This window comes from Diabrotica virgifera, chromosome 8 (assembly GCF_917563875.1).
Source record: "Diabrotica virgifera virgifera chromosome 8, PGI_DIABVI_V3a".
Classification (NCBI taxonomy): Eukaryota; Metazoa; Arthropoda; class Insecta; order Coleoptera; family Chrysomelidae; genus Diabrotica; species Diabrotica virgifera.
In genome coordinates this window covers 30867628-30893032 of record NC_065450.1, presented here as the reverse complement: position 1 = coordinate 30893032, position 25405 = coordinate 30867628, and the positions used below count along the sequence as shown (strand labels likewise).

The following is a 25405-nucleotide window of genomic DNA, read 5'->3' as shown; positions in this document are numbered from 1 at the left end:
GTTTAAAAATTGACCCCTACACAAAACCTTTGAGGTTCATTTTTCCCTGTATACCTCTTTTTTATTTGAACTATTTCTTACCAGATCTTTGTACCTAGTTCTTTCTCTAAGACTTAAAGATAACAAAAATTTAACAATACAAAACAATGCAATTTTTAGAACATTGTTGTTTTTATAAATTTGGCTGTTCGTTTTATTTATTTTACATTCTACTGTTCTACTTCTATTTTCGATGTTTTGTTTTGAAATTTTTTCAATAATATTTTTCCTTTTCTTTCGATATTTTATAGTATTTAGTTGTTTTTACTTGTTTATATGAATTTATTTTGACAGTGTCGTACTTGTTAAATTACAATTTGACATGCAATTTTACAAATTTAAAAAACATAATTAAAATAAAATGCATAAAACCTGCAACTTTTCAGTTTTTTGTTAATAAAACTATAGATTTGCTCTTTCTCAAAATGTATAATAAGTCTTTTAAATAAAGCATTGGCAGTGGAATTTTCGAGACAAATTTCCAACAACCAGTATTCATTTCCTTTCCAGTTCATTGCAAAATTTCATCAACTGGAAAAACGAATTTTTTTCCGGACTTCTGCTAATTTCCGATATTCGGTTTTGCTTTTCCAGATCAGCGGAAATCCTATACGTTTTATAGAAATACAGATGGCAATCGAGTATGTAAAATCATAGGCGTAGACACAGTTAAGGAACTTGCATTAAATTTTAAATTTGAAAAGAATGCTATAAATTACAACAGAACATAATCTAAAATATATTAAAGAAAAAAAGTTGTTTTTGGCCTTCGTTTGGCCCCCCCTAAAGACGATAAAAATTGATATAAAATTCAAATTATAGCAGCCAGCCCAAAACGCGCCCTCATTGATGATGACGTCATATCAATATAATATTTGAACTCAGCGATATTCATTTATTACATTTCGTCCCTCAGCTTACAACACCGCTCAATTCGAAAATTAACGGCTTTCAGATTTTAGTACCATTGGATAGATCTGCTCATTGCGCATCTAACTATTTGTCACATGATTTAGATTTCAGTCAATCACATGCCGTAATTCAAAAAGTAGTGACACCGCGCAAGTCGTTAACACCTGTATCATGGTCAACACCGCACAAATCGCTCTGTGATTATTATGTTTGTACGTGAGTTTTACTGCTGAAAAGTCTAGTATCCAAGAAGTTTTTATAGAAGATTAAGAGGTAAGCTATATAATAAAGTAATGTTAATTCATTTACGCGTATTAATATAGAAAGAAATGATAATAAAATAACTTAAGCGGTGTTTACTAACGGTATTTTTTTAACTTAGGCGGTGTTTCAAAAAATAGTTTTTTTCGTCTCCTGTAAAGTTGGTAAAAATGACTTATGCGGTGTTATTAGCTAAGGGACGATTTGGCATTCGTTCATGTAAGTGCCAAAACTGTGACTCGAAGGCTTAAAGAGGTTGGTTTGAATCCAAAACGGCCTGCCAGAGTTCCACTTCTTCTACCACGGCATAAAACTCAAAGGTTGCACTTTGCAAGGGCCCACGTTAACTGGAACGAATATAAATGGAGAAGAGTGCTTTTCACAGATGAAACGAGGATACAATTATGGAAGCCAGATGGACGTGATCGAGTATACAGAAGGTCTGGAGAACGTTTCGCAGAATGCAATCTTGTACAACATGTTAGTTTTGGTTGGGAGAGTCGTATGCAGCTTATTGAGGAGAGTATTCGAATCAATGCTGACTGGTACATACGGAACATCCTTGAAGAGCATGTTTTTCCTTATGCCGGCTTCATTGGGTATGGTAACTTTGTGCTAATGCATGATAATGCCCGTGCACATACCGCAGGAACAGTCATACAATATCTTGAGGATGTTGGAGTTGAGGCTCTAGACTGGCCACCAATGAGCCCTGATGCAAATCCCATGGAACATATATGAGACATCCTAAAAAGAAGTATACGAGCAAGAAATCCAGCTCCAAACTCAATTGCAGAATTAAGAATTGCTGCACAGGAAGAATGGAATCGACTTCCGCAAGAAACCATCCAAGATATTCTGCGGAGGATGCCTAGAAAGATGCAGGCAATCATTAGAGCTAGAGGAGGAAATACTAGGCGCTAAATTGTTACAATGTTGCCGTAAAAAATTGATCAATTGTCGTTATTGTTTCTTTTTCTAATTAAACGTTATAAGCAGCTGATGATCTAAAAATTTATAGAGTCATAAAAAATTGTAATCGCTGTAGTTTATTACAGAATGATTTGAGTAGATTATTGGATTGGTGTAATTTAAATGCTTTGAATTTGAAGATAAATAAATGTAAGGTAATGCGATTTTTTAGAAACCAACATCAGATTTCATTTGAATACCATATTGGACTGAATATTTTAGAGGTAATCGCAACATTTAAGGATCTTGGGGTAATTTTTGATTCTACAGTAAGCTTCAGGGACCATTTTTCTTACGTTTCTAATAGATACATGAAACTTTTAGGTTTCATGAAACGTAGCCTATCTGAATTTGATAATATTTATTGCCTCTAAAACATCTACTATTCCCTTATTAGATCGGTTTTGGAATATGGTAGCAATATTTGGTCTCCGCATTATAAATGCTACAAAGAACTGTTAGAAAGAGTACAGAAAAAGTTCTTAAGATTTATTGCTTTTAAATTGAGAGTACCTGTAAATAAAATTGAATACATCGTTTTACAATCTTTACTTAAATTGCCTACTCTTGAATAAAAGCGAATATTGCTAGATGTAGCATTTTTATATAAATTAATACGAGGAGGCATTGATGCTAGTGCTCATTTGGAAAAGGTTTACTTCCATACTCCCTGTAGGGACACTAGATCCCAAGACTTATTTTATTTAGAATTTCATAATCGAACTTATACTGTAAATAAACCCGTACAAAGAATGTGTAGAAATGCAAACAAATTTAATAGTAATGATTTATTTCATTTATCACTAAGTACTATTAAGAATGAGATCGAAAATACGTTTTTATATAATCACATTGTGCTTTAATAGTTTAAGTTAAATTTAAGTTGAGTTGTAAAAAATGGCAAGTCCGTAAATAAACATTACAATACATGAAATATTCTCAGCGAATTACACTCGATCTCTAAAAATTATTATCGAATTGTTGCCCTCGTGACACTGGGACAAAATTAAAATTGCCAAATTGTCACTCGGGAAACAAATCGATAATTTTAGAGCACTCGTGCAATTACTACTGAAAATTACACTCACCCATTTGTCTTCTCCACAATTATCGCTTGATTACAGCGATTATTTCATTCATAGGAGATTCTGACCAATAGAAAGCTACAGACATGCAAATTAAGGTGATAATTTTTGATAATCTCCCGTCGTTAAGCATATTACGTCAGATGCCCTTCGTTGCTACGAAAAAATACATTCAGTGACATTAATGACAAATGTTTTAAAAATTATAAAAGTGATGACTTTCAACCGTCAAATACATATTTATAACAACTGTGTGTTTAATTTCACTAATTGGTACTTACATATATATAAATTACAATAAAATTTTGGTTTTGAACAGTTTTATTCATGAAATAATCGCAACAAATTGCACTCGAACTCTAAAATTAATATAGAATTTTTGCCCTCGTGACACTTTGACATAATTTCACTCGCCTTCGGCTCGTGAAATTAAAACTGCCAAAGTGACACTCGGGAAAAATTCAATAATTTTAGAGCTCTTGTGCAATTACTACTGATAATTTCATAGTAGAAATCGAAAACTGCACTGTCATGTGTTTAAGTGTTAAATTTTACAACCACATACTAACAGCTTTGTTTATGTAATATGTCGGTTTGACATTTTATATATTTGCAAACATTTTTCTATAAAAATGTCTCGTTTTAGCACTGAATCTGTAGTCAATTAAAAATGAAAATTGCCAATTATTCTTTAAGTGCGAACGCCTTTTTCATAACTGGTGAAGGAAGGAGTTGAGGAAAAGCAATTCATAAAAATAACCGGGCATTCCAACACAAAATCTATATCTTCCTACCTGCAGTTGGACTAGGAACACCATGAGATGATCATTCAAAAAATGAGAACCAACACAACGTATCCCCAACCTAGTTGTTCCAAAAATGTAAATCCACATCCAAAGGAATCTGGAAATAATGTAAACAATTATTATTATAACTGTGTCTTTAATAATTATTAGTTTTTTAAGATTGGGTTTTGTTGTATTGTTAAATAAATTGTTTATTCAATTACTATTTCTTCATTTTATAGTTTCACTTTCTTCTAGTAATTTTCTTGTGTAATTACCTCCAATAATTTTTGATAATATCCCGCAGTCAAGTATTACGTAAGATGCCCTTTGTTGCTAGCAAAAAATAAACATTTAGTGTCAATAATGACAATTCATGTTTTACAACTTGTTAAAGAGAACACCAGGAACAGGTTTAGCAAATATTCAGGCGAAGATATCAATAAAATATTAGTTAAAATGGTTTACAAAATAGTTTTAATCATGAAATAATCTTATCAAATTACACTCAAGCTCCTAAAAAGTATCGATTTGTTTTGCCCTCGTGACTCATTAACATAATTTCACTCCCCTTCGGGTCGTGAAATTAAAACTGTCAAAGTGTCACTCGGGATAAAAATCGATTATTTTAGAGCTCTCGAGTAATTACTACTGAAAACTCTAAAAAATCACTTGAAAGTTTGAATTACAATTTCAAATGTTGGTTGTTTGGAATACAAAAATAATCGTTTTTAAAAAATTGATTTTTAGTTTGGCATTTTCAGTAGTAATTGCACAAGAACTCTAAAATTATTGAATTTTTCCCGAGTGACACTTTGACAGTTTTAATTTCACGAACCGAAGGCGAGTGAAAATATGTCAAAGTGTCACGAGGGCAAAAATTCTATATTAATTTTAGAGATCGAGTGCAATTTGTTGCCAATATTTTCATGAATAAAACTCTTCAAAACCAAAATTTTATTGTAATTTATTTATGTAAGTACAAATTAGTACAATTAAACACACAGTTGTTATACGCTCTGAGATTCGCTGGTATCGCTCCTGGCGGATTACTAATTCAACTTTCACCGGTAATTTTTAAATTTATTATTTAATTGTTATCTCTTAATATTTACAACGCAAAAAAGTAATTAAATTGTAATCGATTTTTTTAAGATTTTGCTAATCATTTTGACATTCTATTGATAAAATATGAATTTCTTACTTCGGATACTTTCACAATTATCGTGTAGATGGCGCTAAGATTAATTTATAATTACATTTACGGAACATTAAAAAAACTTAAATTCAGTATTTAAAACGTAAGTATATTTAAGGTAAAAATATATACCACAGCTTTGACCAACTAATATTTTTTATAATTAATGTTTTTAATTTTAATTTTAAATTAATCACTTTGACATTTATGTCAAATTTCCGGTAAACGTTTACAGAATTGCCACTACTGGCACTCGCGAATTTGTAAATATCCCCTCTACGTACGAGCTCACAGCGTATAAATATTTTACGGTTGAAAGTCATCACTTTTATAATTTTTAAAACATTAATTGTCATTAATGTCACTGAATGTATTTTTTCATAGCAACGAAGGGCATCTGACGTAATATACTTGACGACGGGAAATTATCAAAAATTATCAGTCTAATTTAGATTTCTGTAGCTTTCTATTGGTCAGAATCTCCTATGAATGAAATAATCGTGTTTATTTTTAAATTATTTGACCATGTACCTATAAAATTGATATTTGCACGATATTATATAATTTTAATTTTCTTTCAGGTACTTATCAAGGACAATGGATGAGAGGTATGCGACATGGCTATGGTATAAGGAAGAGCGCCCCCTTCGGCAAGGCGTCGAAGTACAGGGCGAACAAAACGCTGAGGGCGTCGTTAACATCGTTACGCAGCAACGAAGGTGCTCAAGCTGGTGGTCCAAACCCCGAGTTGACAGACAAGAGAGACCGAAGGGTGGACGATTCACGGGGAGGTTTTGTATTGAAGATGAGTTCTGCTGAGCCAACAGCTCGACGAAGATCCTTGGGGTCGGGGAATGTGAAGAAGGGACTGTTTACTGTAAGTTGAATATTGTGAATTATTTTATAAAAACCAAACTGTCAAAAAACCGATTTATTTGCTAATAATACTAAGACAGATTATAGCTATAATATAATTTGTGTCCTCCAAAATTTGTTTGTTGGTTTCGAAAAAGCATTTGATAGGGTACAGGTACAACACCGTAATAAATTCATTAAAAAACACTCAGAATAACTTTTAGTATAAAATTCATATAAAAACATAGAAGTGGCTGGATGAGGCATATCTGTATATTACGTATACGGCATACGGATCTGCGAAAAAACGTCTAATTTTGGATGTGAGAGGTGGCATTCGGATTTTTGCAGATAAAGTTAGGTGACACCTTCAGTAATAATAATTGACTTATGCTCCTTGTTAAATATGTCTGGAATATTAATAAAAAAATTAAAATATTTAAAAATTTCGAAAAACGTCGATTTTTTTCTGCTTTCTTTGCTTATAACTTTAAAACGATTCGTTTTGGAACAAAGTCGTAGAGAAATGAAATAAAGATAATTGAATTTTGTATGACATACGACCTGTAAAAAATGTCTTAAGTATTACCTTTTTTGCAATATAGCAATAAATACAAAATAAGGGGGCAAAATAAGTCTGTTGTTATTCAATATTTTTAACCACTTTGGTGGCACTTAGAACCTTAGTAATTCGCTTAGTAAATTCTTTGTAACAAATACTTAAATTGTGTACCAAATTTCATTAAAATCGACCTAATAAATTTTGCACAATAAATTTGCAATCTAAATGTTTTTAAAAAAGTTTAAATTTTTAAAATCTTTCTGAACAAAAAGTAGACCCTTTGGAAGTTGGCTAATTTTTTTAATATAAAGAGGTGCTCTACCTATCTAATACACTTTACAGAATTAAAATCGGATTATTTAAGGGGCCTCAGCAATGTTTTAAATTTATAAACAATTTTTTGGCTTATAAACAAATAGCTTTGTTTAATAATAAAAAAATTAATTTTTAGCAATGAAAATAATTAAAACCGGTATAATTTGACTTATATTTTCAAATGCTGTCAGCAGAATTGCTATTTTATTTTTTAATCAAACGTTATTCGCGTTCAAAAATTACAATTTCTCGATTTTTTGAAAGTTCCACTGCGTTTATCTCGAAAACTATGCATCCTACGAAAAACTTGTAAGAACATTTTTTGCTTAGAATTACCCAAGAAATACAAAAAAAAATGTTTTATTTTGCGAAAAATCGATGTTATGTAATTCCTCAAGTTCTTTGTTTATAAAAATCTTATCGACATCCGGATCAACTGTTACCAAAAAAATTCGTGTTCTACTGGTCAAAATATATAAAAAAACTTGGGTAAATCCATCTAAATAAAGGAGCCCGCAGCACCCCCTCCTGGCCACAGCACTAATTTGTTTATAAGCCAAAAAAATGTTTATAAATTTAAAACATTGCTGAGGCTGTTTAAAGAATCTGATTTCAATACTGTAAAGTGCATTAGATAGGTGGAGTACTTCTTTATATGTAACAAAATTGACAAATCTTTGTATGTTCTAGTTTTTGTTGTGCAAGTTTTTAAAAATTTTAATTTTTTAAAAAAAGTTTAGATTGCAAAATTATTATTCAAAATCTAGTAAGTCAATTTTAATGAAATTTGGTGTACGATTTTAGCACATTACAAAAATTCTCTAAGCGAATTAAAAAGGTTCCAAGTGTAGCCTAAGTGATGGAAAATCATTGAATAAAACAGGCTTGTTTTGCCCCCTTATTTTATATTTATTGCTCTTTTGAAGTAAGGGTGATAAATTAAGACATTCTTAACCAATCGCGTCTGATAGAATATTTAATTATGTTTGTTTTATCTCTACACGACTTTGTTCTAAAATGAACAGTTTTTAAGTTATAAGCAAAAAAAGTAGAAAAAAAAACGAAATTTTTTGAAATTTTTAAATATTTTATGTTTTTTATTAATGTTTCGGGCATATTTGAGAAGAAGAAAAAATCAATTATTATTAACGAAGTTATCACCCAACTTTATCCGCAAAAATCTGAATGCCACCTCTCACATCCACCTAAAAACAGATCCTTACTGGTCTATATGTATATTACGTTGAATTCTACTTAGGTGGAGTTCTATCAAATATCTTGCTATATAGTACGGTATAACTAGACCGAAACCCAGATATCCAAAATGAAAGTTATCCTCCAACACCAAATTATTCTATATGGTCCTCATAATGTTCAGAAAAAAGTCACACCATTTTGAGCGTCGGGTTGGGGGGGGGGGGAGAGGGGGGGGGAGAACCCGTAAATTCGTAGTTTTTTTAGGTTTTTTGTCAATATTTCTAAAACTATGAGGTTTAGCATGAACAACCTTCTATACAAAAATGTTCTACATTAAATTTGAAATAAAAAAGGTTCTATGCATAATCCTTCTAAAATGAACGGTTTCAAAGTTACTAAGGTAGTAATATTATCAAGTATATTTATTTGAACTTATTTCCCATTTGAATATACTTGATTATAAAAATGCCACAAGAAAATAACTTCAGAACAACATTAGTAATATTATAATTGGTCCAAAAAAGGCCTAACCTAAAAATCCAAAGTAAAAGTTTACCTCCAACACCGAATTGTTCTATATGGTCCACATATTATTCAGTAAAAAGTTACACCATTTTAAGCGTCAGGTTTGGGGGAGAGACGGGGGAGAAATCGGTAAATTAGTAGCTTTTTCAAGTTTTTCGTCAATATTTTTCAAACTATGCTTTAGCTTAAACAATGTTCTATACAAAAATATTCTACATAAAATTTAAAACAAAAAAGTATTACACATAATTGTTATAAAATCAACGGTTCCAGAGTTGCAGAGGGTGAAAGTGGAGGTTTTCGATACTTTTTATATTTTTTGGGCAATTCCCTACTGATTTTCTTTAACAGGATTGTGTTTTATAAGTCAAATTTGCTACTTCAGTGGCCGATGGTATGCTAGTGATAAGCCCTTGAAGAAACGTCAACCTCACCACCCAAAATTTTCTTCAATTGCCCAAAAAATATAAAAAGAATCGAAAACCTTCACTTTTCACCCTCCGCAACTCTGGAACCGTTTATTTTATAACAACTATATATAGGACCTTTTTTCTTTTAGATTTTATGTAGAACATTTTGTATAGAACATTGTTTACGCTAAAGTATGGTTTTAGAAATATTGACGAAAAACGTAAAAAAAATTACTAATTTACCGAATTCTCCCCCATCTCTCCCCCAAACCGGACGCTCAAAATGGTGTAACTTTTTACTGAACCATATGTGGACCATATAGAACAATTTGGTGTAGGAGGAAAACTTTTATTTTGGATGTCTGGGTTAGGCATTTTTTTGGACTAATTATACTATACTACCTCCGTAACTTTGGAACCGTTCATTTTAGAAGGATTACGCATAGGACCTTTTTTTATTTAGAATTTAATGTAGAACATTTTTGTATAGAACCTTATTCATGCTAAACCGCACAGTTTTAGAAATAGTGACGAACATCTTAAAAAACTACGAATTTACCGATTTCTTCCCCTCTCCCCCCCCCCCCCAAACCCGACGCTCAAAATGGTGTGACTTTTTTCTGAACATTATGTGGACCATGTAGAACAATTTGGTGTAGAAGGATAACTTTCACTTTGGATGTCTGGGTTATGCCATCTTTTGGATCAATTCTATCATACTAATAGGGGCTCACTCCGTATTTGGAAGATTTTCTGGCGACTACCAATGCGGCTTTCGTGCTGGAATGTCAACGATATGTCGGATATTTACGATCCGACACATTTTAGAAAAAAACTGGGAATTCATCCGAGATGCGCAACAGCAAACATATGATTTGATAAAAAGAAACAGACTATAGCTATAGTCGGTTCGCTAAACTCAGAAACAACTGACTAGTGATTTTAGTAAGTAATTTTGCCAATTTGGTAAACTTTACTAAATAGTTAATAATTACTAAGTAGTTAGTAATTCTGCCAATTTTGGCAAAATTGGCCAAAAACAAAAAAATTACCTACTAAAATCACTAGCCAGTTGTGTCTGAGTTTAGCGAACAGTCTATAGCAATGCTACAAATAATACCAAGATAATAATACCAATAATAAAATAAGAATACCAAGAAAATTAGTGGAGCTTTCGCAAATGTGCGTGACAGATTTATAATATGCACAGGTAAGAATAGGAAAGAGAAAATCGATACCATTTAGTATAACATCATGAATTAGACAAGGAGACCTCTTATCACCGTTGCTATACAATTGGGCCTTAGAATATTCAATAAGTAAAATATAATCTGAGCTCACAGGGGGATTTGCGAATCAGGGATCCAAACTATTTTTGGCGTTTGCTGATGGTCTAGATTCTAGATGCAGTCGCTCATTCTACACGGGACATGAGAGAGGTGTTTTCGGAACTCAACGAAGAAACAGGTAGTCTGGGCCGAGTAAATAAAAAGAAGACAAAATACATGCTGCTAACTAAAAATCCAAGACCAAGAGTTAGGCAGAACATGACTATTAATGACCACAACTTCGAAGTGGCAAAAGAGTTTAAATATCTGGGTGAGGTAATCACAGACGACAACTTCATAGAACAAGAGGTCTCAGCAAGGATAGCTGCAGGGATTAGAGCATTACACTCCCTATCATCATTACTAAGATCTAAGCTACTAAAAAGAAAATCTAAATTGAAGCTATTAATGCAAGAAGGTGTTAACTTACATTTTTGTAAATTTGATCTTATCAAATTGATTTAATGCAAAAAGGTGTTAATACTCATTTCTATTAAGTAGTAAAGCCTTTTGTCAAAAGATGGCATTAATAGCCCTAAAAATGTATATAAAAAAGGAGTTAATATCCCATTATCAAAGGACCTGAAGTGCATAAAGGTGTTAACTCTCGACGTATCTGCAAGAAGGTGTCAACAGAGCAGTTAACACCTTTTTGCAGAATATGCAGAAGAAAATCTGCCTATTTTTGTGCGGTAAATCAAGTATTAGTTGTATATCAGGTGTTATTACATGCCGTTGTGTTTGTTTTCGGTGCAATTATTTTGCTGTGAGAGATGAGAAATGAAAAAATAACAACAAGGCCGTTGGAAAGTCATATATAAACTATAAAGGTCAGGTGCAGTCAGCTAAAAAGTCAAGTGTAGGTAAGCTGTTGTGTAAAGAAAGATGTCGACTAAAATGTGATTCACGTTTTACGGATGAAGATAGAAGCTTACTATTTAACCACTACTATGTATTACAAAATGACGAAAACAATATGTACTTGTTTAGTTTGATGAAACCTATTGGAGTAAAGAGGCCCACTTTAAATGCTGTTCGCACAAATTCTTACGAATATTTTTTTAAATAGATGGAGAATCTCGGAAGGTTTGTAAAGACGCAGTTTTATCTATGCTTGACATTGGTCTAAAAAAATTTGATTTAATTCGAAATCAAATAACAGCTGGTAAATCAACTGCAAAAAAGGACGAAAGAGGTAGTCATCACAATCGGCCAAAAGCAATACCAGCAGAAACCAAAATGATTGTTCACGAACATATTAAGTCTTTCCCAGCAGAAATGTCCCACTATTCTCGTAATAAGAACCCTTCTCGGCTGTATTTATCACCCACCTTATCAATAAATAAGATGTTCGAGTTATACGAAGCGTACTGTGTCAAGAGGAAACTGGAGAATGTTGTGTCAGAAACAATATATAGGAAAATATTTGTTAAAGGTTTTAACTTGGGATTTGGTACTCTCCGATCGGATACTTGTAAAGTCTGCGACTCTGGTAAAGCAACAGATGAACATTCTGAGAAATTTAAGAAAGCCTTTGAAGAACAAAAAAAAAGATATGGAGTTGGCTAAAACTGATGTTATACCTATACATTACTTTTGACATGCAAAAAACTCTCCCATTACCTAAAATCTCCACTAGACTGCTTTTTATTTAAGGCAGGTATGGCTCTATAACTTAGGAGTGCACGTTATTAACAAAAAACAGCCAAATGGCAGGGGGTATTTTCATCTTTGGACAGAAGACAAGGGAGGTCGTGGACCTGAGGAAGTTGGAAGTTGCCTTCCAGCATTCTTAACCACTCTGAAACCACAGCAAAAACATCTTGTAGTCTGGAGTGACAGCATGTGGTCAAAATAAAAACTGGTTTAATATATGTCTTTGGCATTACTTGATAAAACAAGGTGTTTTTAATACAATAGAACATAAAAAAGTCCCTGAAGTGGGCTATACATTTATGGATTCCGACCGGGATTTTGTGGCTCTCGAAAAAGTAAGAAAGCATCAGAATATTTACACAGTGGATGAGTATGTAAAAACCATGGTACAGTGCAGGAGAAAAAGTCCTTTGCATATTATTAGAATGGAAGATAAGTTTGTGGATGTTAAACAATTACATAATAAATTGAAACTAATAAATAAAAAAAAGCTGACAATGGTGAAAAAAATATCATTTAAAGATGTAAAGTGGATAAAAATTACGGAATTTAGTCAAACAAAGTACAGATATTCCTTAAATGATGATGAGAATTGGAAAGAAGTTTCCATTCTAAAAAGTAAAGGAACTGCAACGCGCCAGTCAACTTCAAGTACTGGGAAATCTTATTGCTAGTGAGTTAAAGTAGGCCAATAGCATCTAAAAAATATGAAAATATTCAACAGCAAATGCCATACATTCCAGAAAACTTCCGGGCTTTTTACCATGGCCTCAGAAAAGAAGACGATAATTAAATCCTTTTTTTATTAACTATAAGTTACACAAATCTTCTAGTTTTTTTGACAATAAACTTTTTTGAACTCCTATTTATGTGTTATTTGATTCTCAAATGTAAAAATATGTTTGTACAAAAAGGCGTCAACTTACATTTTTTTCGTAATTTTTATAAAAACTCTCTTAGTCTTATTGATTTATAAGACTATATGTATCCTCAAAAAATTGTGGTTTCATTTACCTGTTACTTGTTTTTGTAAAATGCAAATTGAATTATTAGCAAAAAAGTTCTAGTCAATAAACTTTGAACTTAATTATCTCACATTATGTAATTTGCTGGTTAACACCATCTTGCATTAATAGCTTCAATTAAGACTGTGCATAGTGTACAGGTAAATTATTCGCCCAGTTTTTACATAAGCTGCTGGTATTTGAATGGGAGGTTCTCAGAATTATATTTCGTCCACAAGGAGATGAAGTGACAGGAGAGTGGAGAAGGCGCCGTAATGCTGAATTGGTGACTCTGTATGGTACTGAAAACATCGTCAGATATATAAAACCTATCCGGATAAGATGAGCAGGATATGTGGTAAGGTTAGATGAAGACAAAGTGTTAAAGACAGTATTTTTGAGAGACCAGACGGTACATCAGTAGGTCGTCTACAGAAGAGAGATACAGAGATGATGTTGGAGCTGATTTACCAAGGATTGGCTAGGTCTTCAAATATATTTCTCAATCACCCGATTTGTTATTAGGTTTGATTTGATTTGGCATTAAAATAAGAATATCTGCCACCAAATATTGGAGAGCAACGATAAAGGATAATAACATATTCTCATCATCTGTAGTAGTAACCACTGTTGGTAAATATATTTAATAATCAAAATGAATTGACAAATCCCTTCCAGGTAACTAAAGAGCTAAAACAGGGAGATGGGCTGAATCCGACACTGTTTAATATAATTATGTATGGAATGTTTTATAAGAAAAATTTCCATAAACATAAAAAAATTATTGTTTAATAAGTTTAAACAGATTGTGATGTACTCAGATCTTGTAAACTTGATGGAACGAACCACGAATCGCAAGAGACATCATAGAACTTTATGTGGAACTTGAAGAAAATGTGAAAGAAATATGGCTAGCCGTCAACGTAGATAAAACTGAAGACCTTGTATAAGCAAGGAAACAACAAAACTGGCAGACTTTGACAATAAACGACACGACGCTAATATTAAGGTAGTAAAACAGTAGGTCAGGAGTTTCCTGACCCGAGAAACCAGTACCTGCTTAGGGTCCCTTTTCCAGGGTAATGGATGAAGACCACAACGGTATCCACGGCGGAGAAGAACATCTTCAGTACGGTGTGTATGGCGGAAGTGGCGACCCCCGATTTCAGGATTCGTGTAAAATCAAATGTAGCGTCTGATCCAGACATGATGCAGGCCAGCAGCTGTGTCATTAGTGGCCCGTGGCTGTGGAATAAAATATCTGACAGGTGCGGTTCCACAAAGTCGCAGGCGACAATCTGATATTGATTTAACCAGCTGTGATACTGCGAACATTCACCAACCCGTCCGGCAAGCTTGGTGTTTTAATGCCAATATACCCCTCAAAACAAAACATGTTGAACTTGAAACAAAATGGAATGGTTCCCCAGGTGGGTAGAGCAAGCAGCTCAGACTCACACACCGGAAAAACGGTCAGCCTCTCGGATTCTGGGAAAGGCACAAGCTCAACAAAACGCGCCAAAATAGATACGACCAAACAAAAAAAGTTACAAAAAAAGTTAGAAAAGAACTGAGGCCTAAAATGCTTAAGACCAAACATAGGAAAGCCTCTAATAATCTCATTAAAAGATAAAGATGGAAAAGAAACAAGACAAAACAACACAATCCTAAAAGTTACAAAAACATTTTACCGTGATTTATATTTCTCAAACAAAGACCCAGATAACACTGCAAAGGAAAATCTTAAGAAAAAGATAATAAATGTTAACTCAGAAGTACTCCCTAATATAGAATCCTTCGAAATAAAACAAGCTATGGCACAACTAAAGAACAATAAGGCTCAGGGCCCAGATGGAATACTTGCCGAAATGTTAAAGGAGGGGAGTGAAATTATTCTCGAAGAATTGAAAAATCTTTTCAACGAATGCCTTCACAAAGGAGAAGTCCCAGATGATTGGAAAGAAAGCTTGACAATAATTCTCTCCAAAAAAGGAGACAGGGGAGATCTGAAGAACTATAGGCCAATTTCCCTGTTGTCCTAAATGTACAAACTGTTTATGAGAGTAATAACTAATAAATATCGTCGAAGCTTGATAGCTATCAACCGGTAGAGCAGGCAGGATTCCGAAAGAGTACAGCGGATCATCTTCTTACAGTCATAACGCTAATAGAGAAAGCCAATGAATATCACTTGAACTTATACATTGGCTTCGTTGATTATAAAAAGGCATTCGAATCCATAGAACTTTGGGCAATAGAGAGAGCTATGAACAACTGCAGGATAGATTCTCGATACAGAATGCTCATACATAATATTTATAATGAATACATAATATTTATAATAATATTTATAAGGAAGCTACAATGAAAATACAAATAGATGAGAAAACCAAAGCTATACCAATCAACAGAGGAGTTCGCCAGGAAGACGTTATTTCACCAAAGCTGTTCACACTGGGACTTGGAAGAAAACTGAGTCATTTGAGATATGCTGACGACATTGTAATATTCGCTACAAGTTTCGAAGAATTACAGACCATGATGATGCAACTATTTCAAGTTTCGGAAAAAGTAGGTCTTAAGATGAAATTGGAAAAAACAAAAGTAATGACGAATACACCGAACATTACAAAAATAACGTTGAATGACATATATTTAGAAACAGTAAGCGAATACATCTACCTGGGACATATAATGAAAGTTAACAAAGAAAATCAAACTGCCGAAATTACTAGAAGAATAAGGTTAGCGTGGGCAGGATTTGGAAAACTGAGTTGGATCTTGAAAAACACTAAAATAAAACAATATTTGAGAACCAGAGTTTACGATCAGTATATCCTCCCTATACTTACGTATGGTTCACAGACGTGGACACTCATCAAGGCCAATATGGATAAAATAGTGTAAAGGCACAGAGAGCGATGGAAAGATCAATGCTCGGGGTGAGGCTCTTAGACAAAAAAAAAAAACAAATACATGGATTAGAAGCAAAACCAAAGTAAAAGCAGTAAAAGCAAAAAAAGACGCAGGAGAACATGCTGCCAAATTAAAATGGAGCTTAAAAGGATAAAAGATGGAATCACGAAATACAACAATGGAGACCGTGGTTAGGAAGAAGAAGTAGAGGAAGGCCACAAATGAGATGGGCCGATGACATAAAGAAGTTTGGAGGATACAACTGGAAACAGGTGGCGCAAAATAGACAAAACTGGATTGAATTGGGGGAGGCCTATGTCCAAAGTTGTATTACTGAATGCTGAAGAAGAATAAAACAGCTCAAATACCTGGACGTATAGGTAACTGAGGACGGCAGCGTGAAGGAGGAAATACGGAAATGGATAATGCTGGCTAACAAAGTTATGCCTAATAAATGGATAGTGCTGCCCTCTGTTGCAGGTATTTGGATCCAAAAACATCCATAGGGAAGTAAAGTTAAAAGTATATAAAACGATCATAGGACCAATAGCAACATATGGCCTAGAACAGGAGAGACAATAAACCTTATTAATAATACTTCTGTAAGACAGATATTGAGAACGATATTGGCACTAATCTGCGACAATGGTACCTATGTGGAGAATGAGGTTCAGTCACGAGTTGTATAAATATTACAAAGATCAATCTGTAACATACTATGTAAAAATATAAAGACAGAGAGAGCATAAAAAATAAATAGCGCCATAAGGGAGAGAGAGAGAGAGAGAAAAATACTACTTATAATTGTATTTTACTGCAAAAGTCATATATACATTACCTCTTCTGTCCAAATGTTTACTTAATTCTTTCCTATTATCTTTACTTTGATTTAATGGTTGATTTTGGTTCAGTTTTATTAGATGTACATTTCTTTTAATTTCTTTTTTTAAGAGTATTCTTTTATCCAACGTTATGATTTTAGGGACTGAAACTTAAGAAACAACGAAGTACTGGAGACCTGGAGAAGCGAGGGGGATCCGGAAGTATACGATCGACGGGATCCTCGGCATCATGGGTTAGTACTGATTCTGCGCAGTCGGCTATGACCAACGCTTCCATACCGTCCGATTCCAACGCCAGTTTCGTTATTGAGGTAAATACATGTTTGTATTTATTTGTAGAATATTTCGTTATTTATTAAACATATCTTAAAGAATTACTACCTACACTTCTCTAACAAATTAACACACCACCCTAAAGATGGGTCATTTTTGATATCTCGAATATCCTAAACCTGTTGTCCGATTTAAAATCTAGTTTTTAATATGTTATAGCCTTATTCTTTAAGAATATCCCTGTTATAATATTGTTGCTATAGACAGCTAAATTATCATTGTATACCGGGGGTGTTTGTTCCATGTAACAGACGATCACCTACTGATGATTCTGGTACAACTTTAAAAGAAAAACCAGTGTGTTGTGTCTGTGTTGACTTACGGTGCGGAAATGTTGACCACGACAAAGAGAACAATGCAAAAGATCCGTGTGTTTCAAAGGGCGATGGAGCCTACTATGTTGGGCGTTTCACTACGAGACAAGATCCCAACCAAACCGCCACCTATGACAAAGAACAGGAGTGGCTGATTCAGTAGAGAGAGTAGCAAGACTGAAATGGAACTGGATAGTTCAAGTGACTCGAATGACATATAACAGATGGACAAAGCAGATACTGGAATGGAGACCAAGAGATGATGCCTACCGAAGCAGAGGTCGTCATAAAACTTTGTCATTGGAATTGGATGAAAGAGGCAAAAATTTGAAATATATGGAAAATTATGTGGGAGATCTATGTCCAGCAGTGGACAAGCGAAGACTGAATGATGATGATACCGGGTGTACCAACCAAACTGTGATTTTTTCTCAAAGTTCGCGTGACTCTGTGGAATATTTTAGCATTTATAAAATACTAAAATTACAACCAAACTATAGCCTCATGTTTTCTTAACATTCCGTTTTTTGATTCATTCGCTTTTAATGGATAATAAAAAAGTTAGGTACTTTAACAATTAGCCTTGTTTTTCGTCAATACAGGGTGTTTTTAAATAAGTGTGGCAAACTTTAAGGAGGCGTAATTCTGCATGAAAAACTAACGACAGTTTGCTTTATAAACGTATGTCCGCAAATGCTTCGTTTCCGAGATAGGGGGTGTTGAAATTTTTCTCACACACTGACGATTTATTTATTGCTATAAAACCGGTTACGATATGCAAATGAAATAGGGTTTAAAAGGTACCTAGTTATTGCCCAATTTTTGGTACATAGGTACTTAGGTACATAGAAGTAAAAAACTTCGGTTTGTAAAATGGTGTATAATTTTTATTAAAAAACTTTAAAAAAGTCATCCAAATGGATTAAAACATGAAAACGTTTTCGATTTAGTCAGATCATCTTCAATGACCTAGAATGAAGTATTTATCTTTTAACATCGACATTGTGTCGTACTACAATGGTACAATTTAAGGAATAACATGTAATTTTGAAGGCTATGTATCAACTAGTGGGCTAGTTTCAATTACCATTCAGAATGTTGGTACCGTAAGAATTTACCATATTTTTTTCTTTTTTGTCAACAGTCACAATTTAATCCTTTTGCATTCATTTAATGTGGAAATACTTCATTCCAGGTCACTGAAAATGCTCGGACTAGATCGAAAACGTTCTGATGTTTTAATCCCGTTGGATGACCCTTTTAAAGTTTTTTAATAAAAATTATATACCATTTTACAAACCGAAGTTTTTTATTTCAATGTAAGTTTTTTAATTATGGTATAGAGCCAATCACTGGGATTTTTTCCTTTAATTTGTAGGAATTTAATATTCATCATTGGTGCTCATACAAATTCTTCTTCTTCTTCTTTAGCCCATTTCTATCCAACTTTGGACATAGGCCTGCCCCAAATCTTTCCATTTCCGTCTGTCCTTGGCTGCGCTTTTCCAGTTAGTTCCTGCAGCTTTTACAATATCGTCCTTCCATCGCATCTGAGGTCTTCCTCTTCCTTTTCTTCCTGTTCACGGTCTCCAGCTTTGTATTTCAGCATTCCATCTTTTATCTTCCTGTCTCGCATTGTGGTCCACAAATCTCCATTTAACCCTGTTATATGTTCAGTTACATTTTTTACTTTTGTTTTCTCTCTTATCCATTTGTTTGATTTTCTGTTTTGTAGTTTTATTCCCAACATGGATCTTTCCATTTTTCTCATGGAGTTATTTCTATTTTGTTTATGTTTTCCTTTGTTAATGTCCGTGTTTCTGAGCAATACGTCAGAACAGGAAGAATGCACTGGTCAAATACACGGGTTTTTAGGTACTGTTGTATTTTTACAAATTATTACAATTATTCAATTTCTTACAATGTATATAATTTAAATATTGTATATTAAATATTGTAAAATTTAATGTCTTTTAAATATTTCAGTACTTTGTTGAACTGGCAGCTTAGCAGATCCTTCATGTTGGTAGTGAGGTCATTTTTTCTTCGTCCCTGGATGTAAGTTTTGCATTTTGACAGAATATGTTTAACAGTGATTTGGATCATGCAGTAGTGGCAGAAAGAGATGTATTCTTTATTTATTAAATGAATATGGGTTGGTATAGTATGTTATGATCGCAGTCGAGTTATTATTACTTGCTCACAACTTTTGAGTGGGAGTGGTAAGGTGGTGCCGACAGTTACTAGAACATTTTTTAATTTGTTGGACGTGGAATTCCAGTTATTCTGCCATACGTTGGTAATATGTTTTTTGATAGAGGCTTTATGGTCGTTTTTGAAGTTATACTTCTTTACGATCGAGAGTGAAATTTTATAATACCGGGCGCATGCGCACACAGAAAGTATGTAGTTCGTTGCTAATCTTTCAAGATATGTATGTATCTGCGCTGTCAGCGCAAATAAGTCATTAACAGGATATATAATTGTTTTTAGTAAATGTATTATTTATTATAATTTTTGTGTCTTTGGATTTGTCTTCATCGGGAATAAGATATTTTATAATAATAGTAAGTATATTTAAAGTATTTTTGTATAGGTACTTCACTTGGTCTATTAAATTTGTCAGTATGTATGAGAAATCTTGTAACCTGTCAAAAGGAAGGGAATATAGCTCAGTGGGAGAGCGTGTGACCGGAGATCGAGAGGTCCCAAGTTCAGATCCCGGACGATTCATATTCTTTTTTTTAATTTTTGGTATCGTTTTAATAAAAAGTTTTTAAAAGTGGTAGGTAAGAAAGTAAGTTTAATATTTAAATAAAATACAAATTACTTGTTAAGTATATTTATTTCTTTGAAATTATATAATAGAAATATAACTTCTTACGTGCGTACAAAGTACACATACATTCTTTTTTTTATCAAGTTGGATGCTTTCATCTAGTGTAGCTTCATTCGCAAGTTGGTCCACTGCTTCGTTTCCCTTGATTCCCACATGTGATGGCAACCATAAATAGTTATTTCTATATTTTTTGTTGATAGTAGTATGAGTTCATTTTTATTAGCATTATAATTTCATTTGATGGAAACAATTGCTGTAAAGCTTTTAGTGTACTTAATGAATCAGCTATTATAATATAATGAGGTGCGAATTTTCTTCTGAAAACTTTCAGTGCCTCTAAACTAGCCAGTGCTTCCCCGATAAATATGCTGCAATTCGGAGGGAGTCATATTTAAACATGGTCTGCAAAAAATGTTTAACTTATTAATAAAAAAAAACATGAAATCCTTTATAAAAGGTATATTTGTTAAAATCCCTATACAGGGCTACATCATAAAACAAACAGAACTAGTTTTCAATCGGTTGACCGATCATCATCAGTGTTTCCTAAAATGTGTACAATCTGATAAAATAATGTAAAGTATTTAAAATTTGACTATGATTTTAAAAAATTATAGGTTATACTCACTTGAATCAAACATGCTAACCACCAAAGTAAAAATATTAGGGAATATTAGTAAAAATATAACTTATTAATGTTTTGTACTTCGAAAACATTTCCGAATTGGAAATCGAAACGTCAAATAAACTTATTTTAAAGTAAAATTGTAGGTTATTCTCAAGAAAAATAGTAAATTTCAGTACATATAAGCTTATACTGATTTAAGTTGTACCGTCACTTGGGCTTTTCCTGATGCTTTGATTTGATAGAGCTCTTTAGCTATCCTTCATAAAATATAGCTAAAAATAAAGAAAAAATAAATAAATTTTCTCACGATAATTTCTGACTTGGTAATTATGTCTAGTATTGCGGGTTTGGAATTCATAAATTATTAATATTTGTACTAAAAGATTAATGTTTTACATGATGTACGACTCCGATTGTTAAAATTTATTGTCTATTTTACGATGAATGCTGTGAAATTGTGGTGCCAGATACTGCAGTTTGGTTAATGCAGCAAAACTTAATCATCTCTACGCTAATGTGTGTTAGTGTGCTCTGGTAATAATAGATAAATAAAAACAAATGAACAAGGATTATCCGAAATAAATATTCAAGGTTGATCTTGGAATGTTGCCAAAAAGTGAATATGAAATTTTGTAATAATGCCGTGCATCATGTGTATCTATATTTTTAATACCATCCTCTGTTCTGCTTAGAAATTTAAATGATATGTAAAAGGTCATAAAATTTAACAAGCTTTAAACAATAAACTATATAAATCAATTTGCTATTCTTCCCGCATATTTTTTGCCTTGATTGATACTAATATTAACTTTCTTTATATAAATGTCTAACAGAAATATCTTTGACTATGTCCAACTCGACCTTTCTCTTATCCCACTTTAAGGACGCCAAACGTGTGAATTTATTCGTATTCTATCTTCTCATCAGTTTGCTTCTAAACGTGTCCTTCTTCTTCTTGTGGTTCCGTCTCCTATAGTGGAGGTTAGTGACTATACTGGCAAATCTGTCTCTGTCCAATATGGCTTCACTCAAAAAAATTTAGTTCGTAATATTGAATAACAGTAATTATTCAGTAGTATTTCGTTGTAACAACAATTTAATTTTTTGTTTCAACGAACTTTTAGACATTGATCAATGTATTTGGTGATTGTCACAATGATTGAATAATAATTGTGAAAATAACTAGAGTACATTAATCAACAACACTCAATTTATTCGGACAATAAGTTAGTTTCGTATATTTAATAAATAATAGTAATTCTGGCAGCAAAGCACTTTCTTGATTTCCTAGATGATAAGCAATTACCTTGGTTTATCCTGACAATGTACAAATTTTATTAAAACAATGTAAAAATGTTGTTAATATAGAGTAATATTTGATTATTCCATAGATATAAACTGATTGTTGTGACAACAAATGCATTAATCAATCTACTACTGCGTTTAATAACCACAGTCAATGGGTTCATGGTAACAATAAACGAAGTTGTTGAAAAAATAAATGATTTGCTTGACCATTTGAAATGTAACGGCTTTTCCTTATTGTTCTTTATTAAACAATGCTGTCACCTCTGCCGAAGTACCGAATAATTTCATTTCGTTTCCAACTGTAGTCCATACTGGAAGAAAGTTTTCGTGTGTCTAATATCGTATTCATTTTTTTCGAATCCTGAGAAAACTAATTATTAGTGATTTTGAAAAATTTAAACGCAGAATAAAATATTACAGTATTAACGAGGGTCTGAAGTCCCTGAGAACTTCTATAATGATTATTTTAATAAGTCGCAGGGGTGAAAAAAGAAAATTTAGTACGATTTTTAATTTCACATATACCATTCAAAAGAAACTTTTTGTTTATTCTAAGGGACTTTCAGCCCTCGGTAATAACGTAATCTTTTATTTTGCGTTTAAATTTTTCAAAAATATTTATTAGTTTTCTCAAGATTCCAAAAAAAATGAATGCGTTTAAAAAGAATTCGATGGAAATTTTGCACCTGCGCTCTCCAAAAGGATTAAAGTGTTATACATTTTTGGAATCACTATTCCAAACGCTTTTAAATGGGGTGTCACATGATGTACTTTCCCATTTTAAAAAACCAAAGTTGTGTCTGTCACCTGAATAGGGATCGCGTAAAGTTCGAAACATTGATGTTATAATATACCTATTTTGATTATTTTAAAAATCGACCTGTCCGAGTGTTTTGCTTATGTGGTAAAATTAAATAAGTTTATAAGTGGGCAACACTTTTTCCAGCGTACTGTGTAAGTGAAATCATATGGAAAATCACACAGTGTAAAGTCCATTAGGTTTAGGACAAAAAGGGGGGATTTGCAAAATTATTATTAATCAATTAATGTCATATATTGAGCTAATGCATTCAGTAATTATCAATATAAAATACGTTCATAGTAGAGATGAACGAAACTGATTGTAGGTATGAATAGAATTGCTTGTAAGAATAACCGTATTTATTGTAGGAATGAACGGAATTAGTTGAAATAATAAACGGAAATAATTGTAGAAATAAACGACATACGTTAGGAGAAATAACAATGTTATTGACACAGCGAATAGTCTTCGCCGGTCAATTAACGACGTTTTTGTTTCAATGAATCGTGTTCGTTGGTTAAGTGAACAGTGTTCGTAATATTAATAAATGGATGTTCATCCATTCAATAAACGTAATACATTGGAACAACTAACAGAAATAATGAATTGATGAACATCGCTTTGTTGTTCAAAAAAAAACCAAGAATTGGACAAATTTTAAGTATTGCTTTTGTTGTCTGAATTAACATTTTTATTAATATTACGTACCTTTTTCGTTGAGTGTTTAAACAAAGGTGTTGAATCAAGGCCGGTCTAATCTCTGCTAATTTTAAACCAATAGAAATCTGGCACCTACCGGGACACCGTTTTCCTTCAATCTTTCCCTGGACGATCAGTTACACGAGGCGGTACTTTTCGTTTCTCGTCATGTGTCATAGGTAGCTATTTTTTTTTTGTAACTTTTCTACATTTGATGATCTTTAGCAGCTCCCTATCTGTACCTATTCTCCTCATAACATTTTTGGTGGTGGCGTGGGTTGTTTAAGGTATTTTAAAGATCATTTTATAAAGCGAGACTTCGAAGGTTTCTGACTTATTCATCAGCGTTATGTTGAGCATCCAGGCCTCCGTTCCATACAATACTATTGACCAAACATAGCAATGCAGAAAATGACATCTATGGCTGATATTAATGTTATAGTTACAAAAATCTTGTCATTTTGATAAAACCTTGTCGGACTACGTCTATTCTCGCGTATCCTAACCATCTTAAAATATGATCTTTCATTTATATACAGGGTGAGTCATGAGGAACTGTACATACTCCTACCTCGTATAGAGGCCCCTATGGGGAATAACAAATGACCATTAAAAAGTGTCTGCTCCCATTGTTTAATAATATACAGGGCGAGTTTCGCATTTTGACAGAAATTTGTAGTCGTCATAATTTTTGAACGGTCAGATCGATAAGTCTCTTATTTTGGTCAATCGTTACACTATTACCACCTAATTAACTGATTTATTCAAACTAGAAAAAAATCAGGTCCGGCTTAAAAAAATTAGTTCGTTTGGGTCTTAGAAAAAAGTTCACCCTGTGTACGCTTTTTGAAAACTATAATATGAATTTTACAAATTAGACAAATAGGCAATTAAAATGACATATTTATTTCTTTCCCCACACGATTACTTAATTTTTTATAAAAAAAAAACAAATTTGAGTATGAATTAAAAGTTTGGTAAAGTGAACCATAAATTAAAAAAAAAATAACTTTTATTACAAAAGTTAATTTTTTTTGAATAAATATTTTACTTATGTTACCACCCCATCAACTGATTTATACAAATTAGAAAAAAATCAGGCTCGGATTTAAAAAAAATTTTCGTTTCGGTCTTAAAAAAAATTTCACCCTGTATACGCTTTTTGAAAACTCTAATATGAATATTACAAATTAGACAAATAGGCAATTAAAATGGCATATTTATTTTTTTCCCCACACGATTACTTAATTTTTTATAAAAAAATCAAATTTGACTATGAGTAATGAAAAGTTTGGTAAAGTGAACAATATTTACTAGAAACCAGATTTAAAAAAATTAACTTTTATTACAAAAATTAATTTTTTTTGAACAAATATTTAATTTATGTTAAGACCCAATCAACTGATTTATTCACCCTAGAAAAAAATCAGGCCGGGATTTAAAAAATTAGTTCGTTTTGGTCTTGAAAAAATTTCACCCTGTATACGCTTTTTGAAAACTCTAGTATGAATTTTACAAATTAGACAAATATGCAATTAAAATGGCGTACTTATTTTTCCCCACACGATTACTTAATTTTTTATTAAAAAAATAAAATTTTTCAAAATCGGAATTTTGCCA

General features: G+C 32.7%; 1 protein-coding gene across 1 annotated transcript in view; it reads left to right on the top strand.

The window, feature by feature from the left end:
- Positions 1 to 25405, top strand: part of LOC114331502 (junctophilin-1) — a 55133-nt gene that overhangs the window by 15604 nt on the left and 14124 nt on the right. The window contains exons 3-4 of the mRNA XM_050658966.1: positions 5834 to 6129; positions 17003 to 17173. Coding sequence (XP_050514923.1) covers positions 5834 to 6129; positions 17003 to 17173 — 467 coding nt within the window. The remainder of the gene's footprint in view (positions 1 to 5833; positions 6130 to 17002; positions 17174 to 25405) is intronic.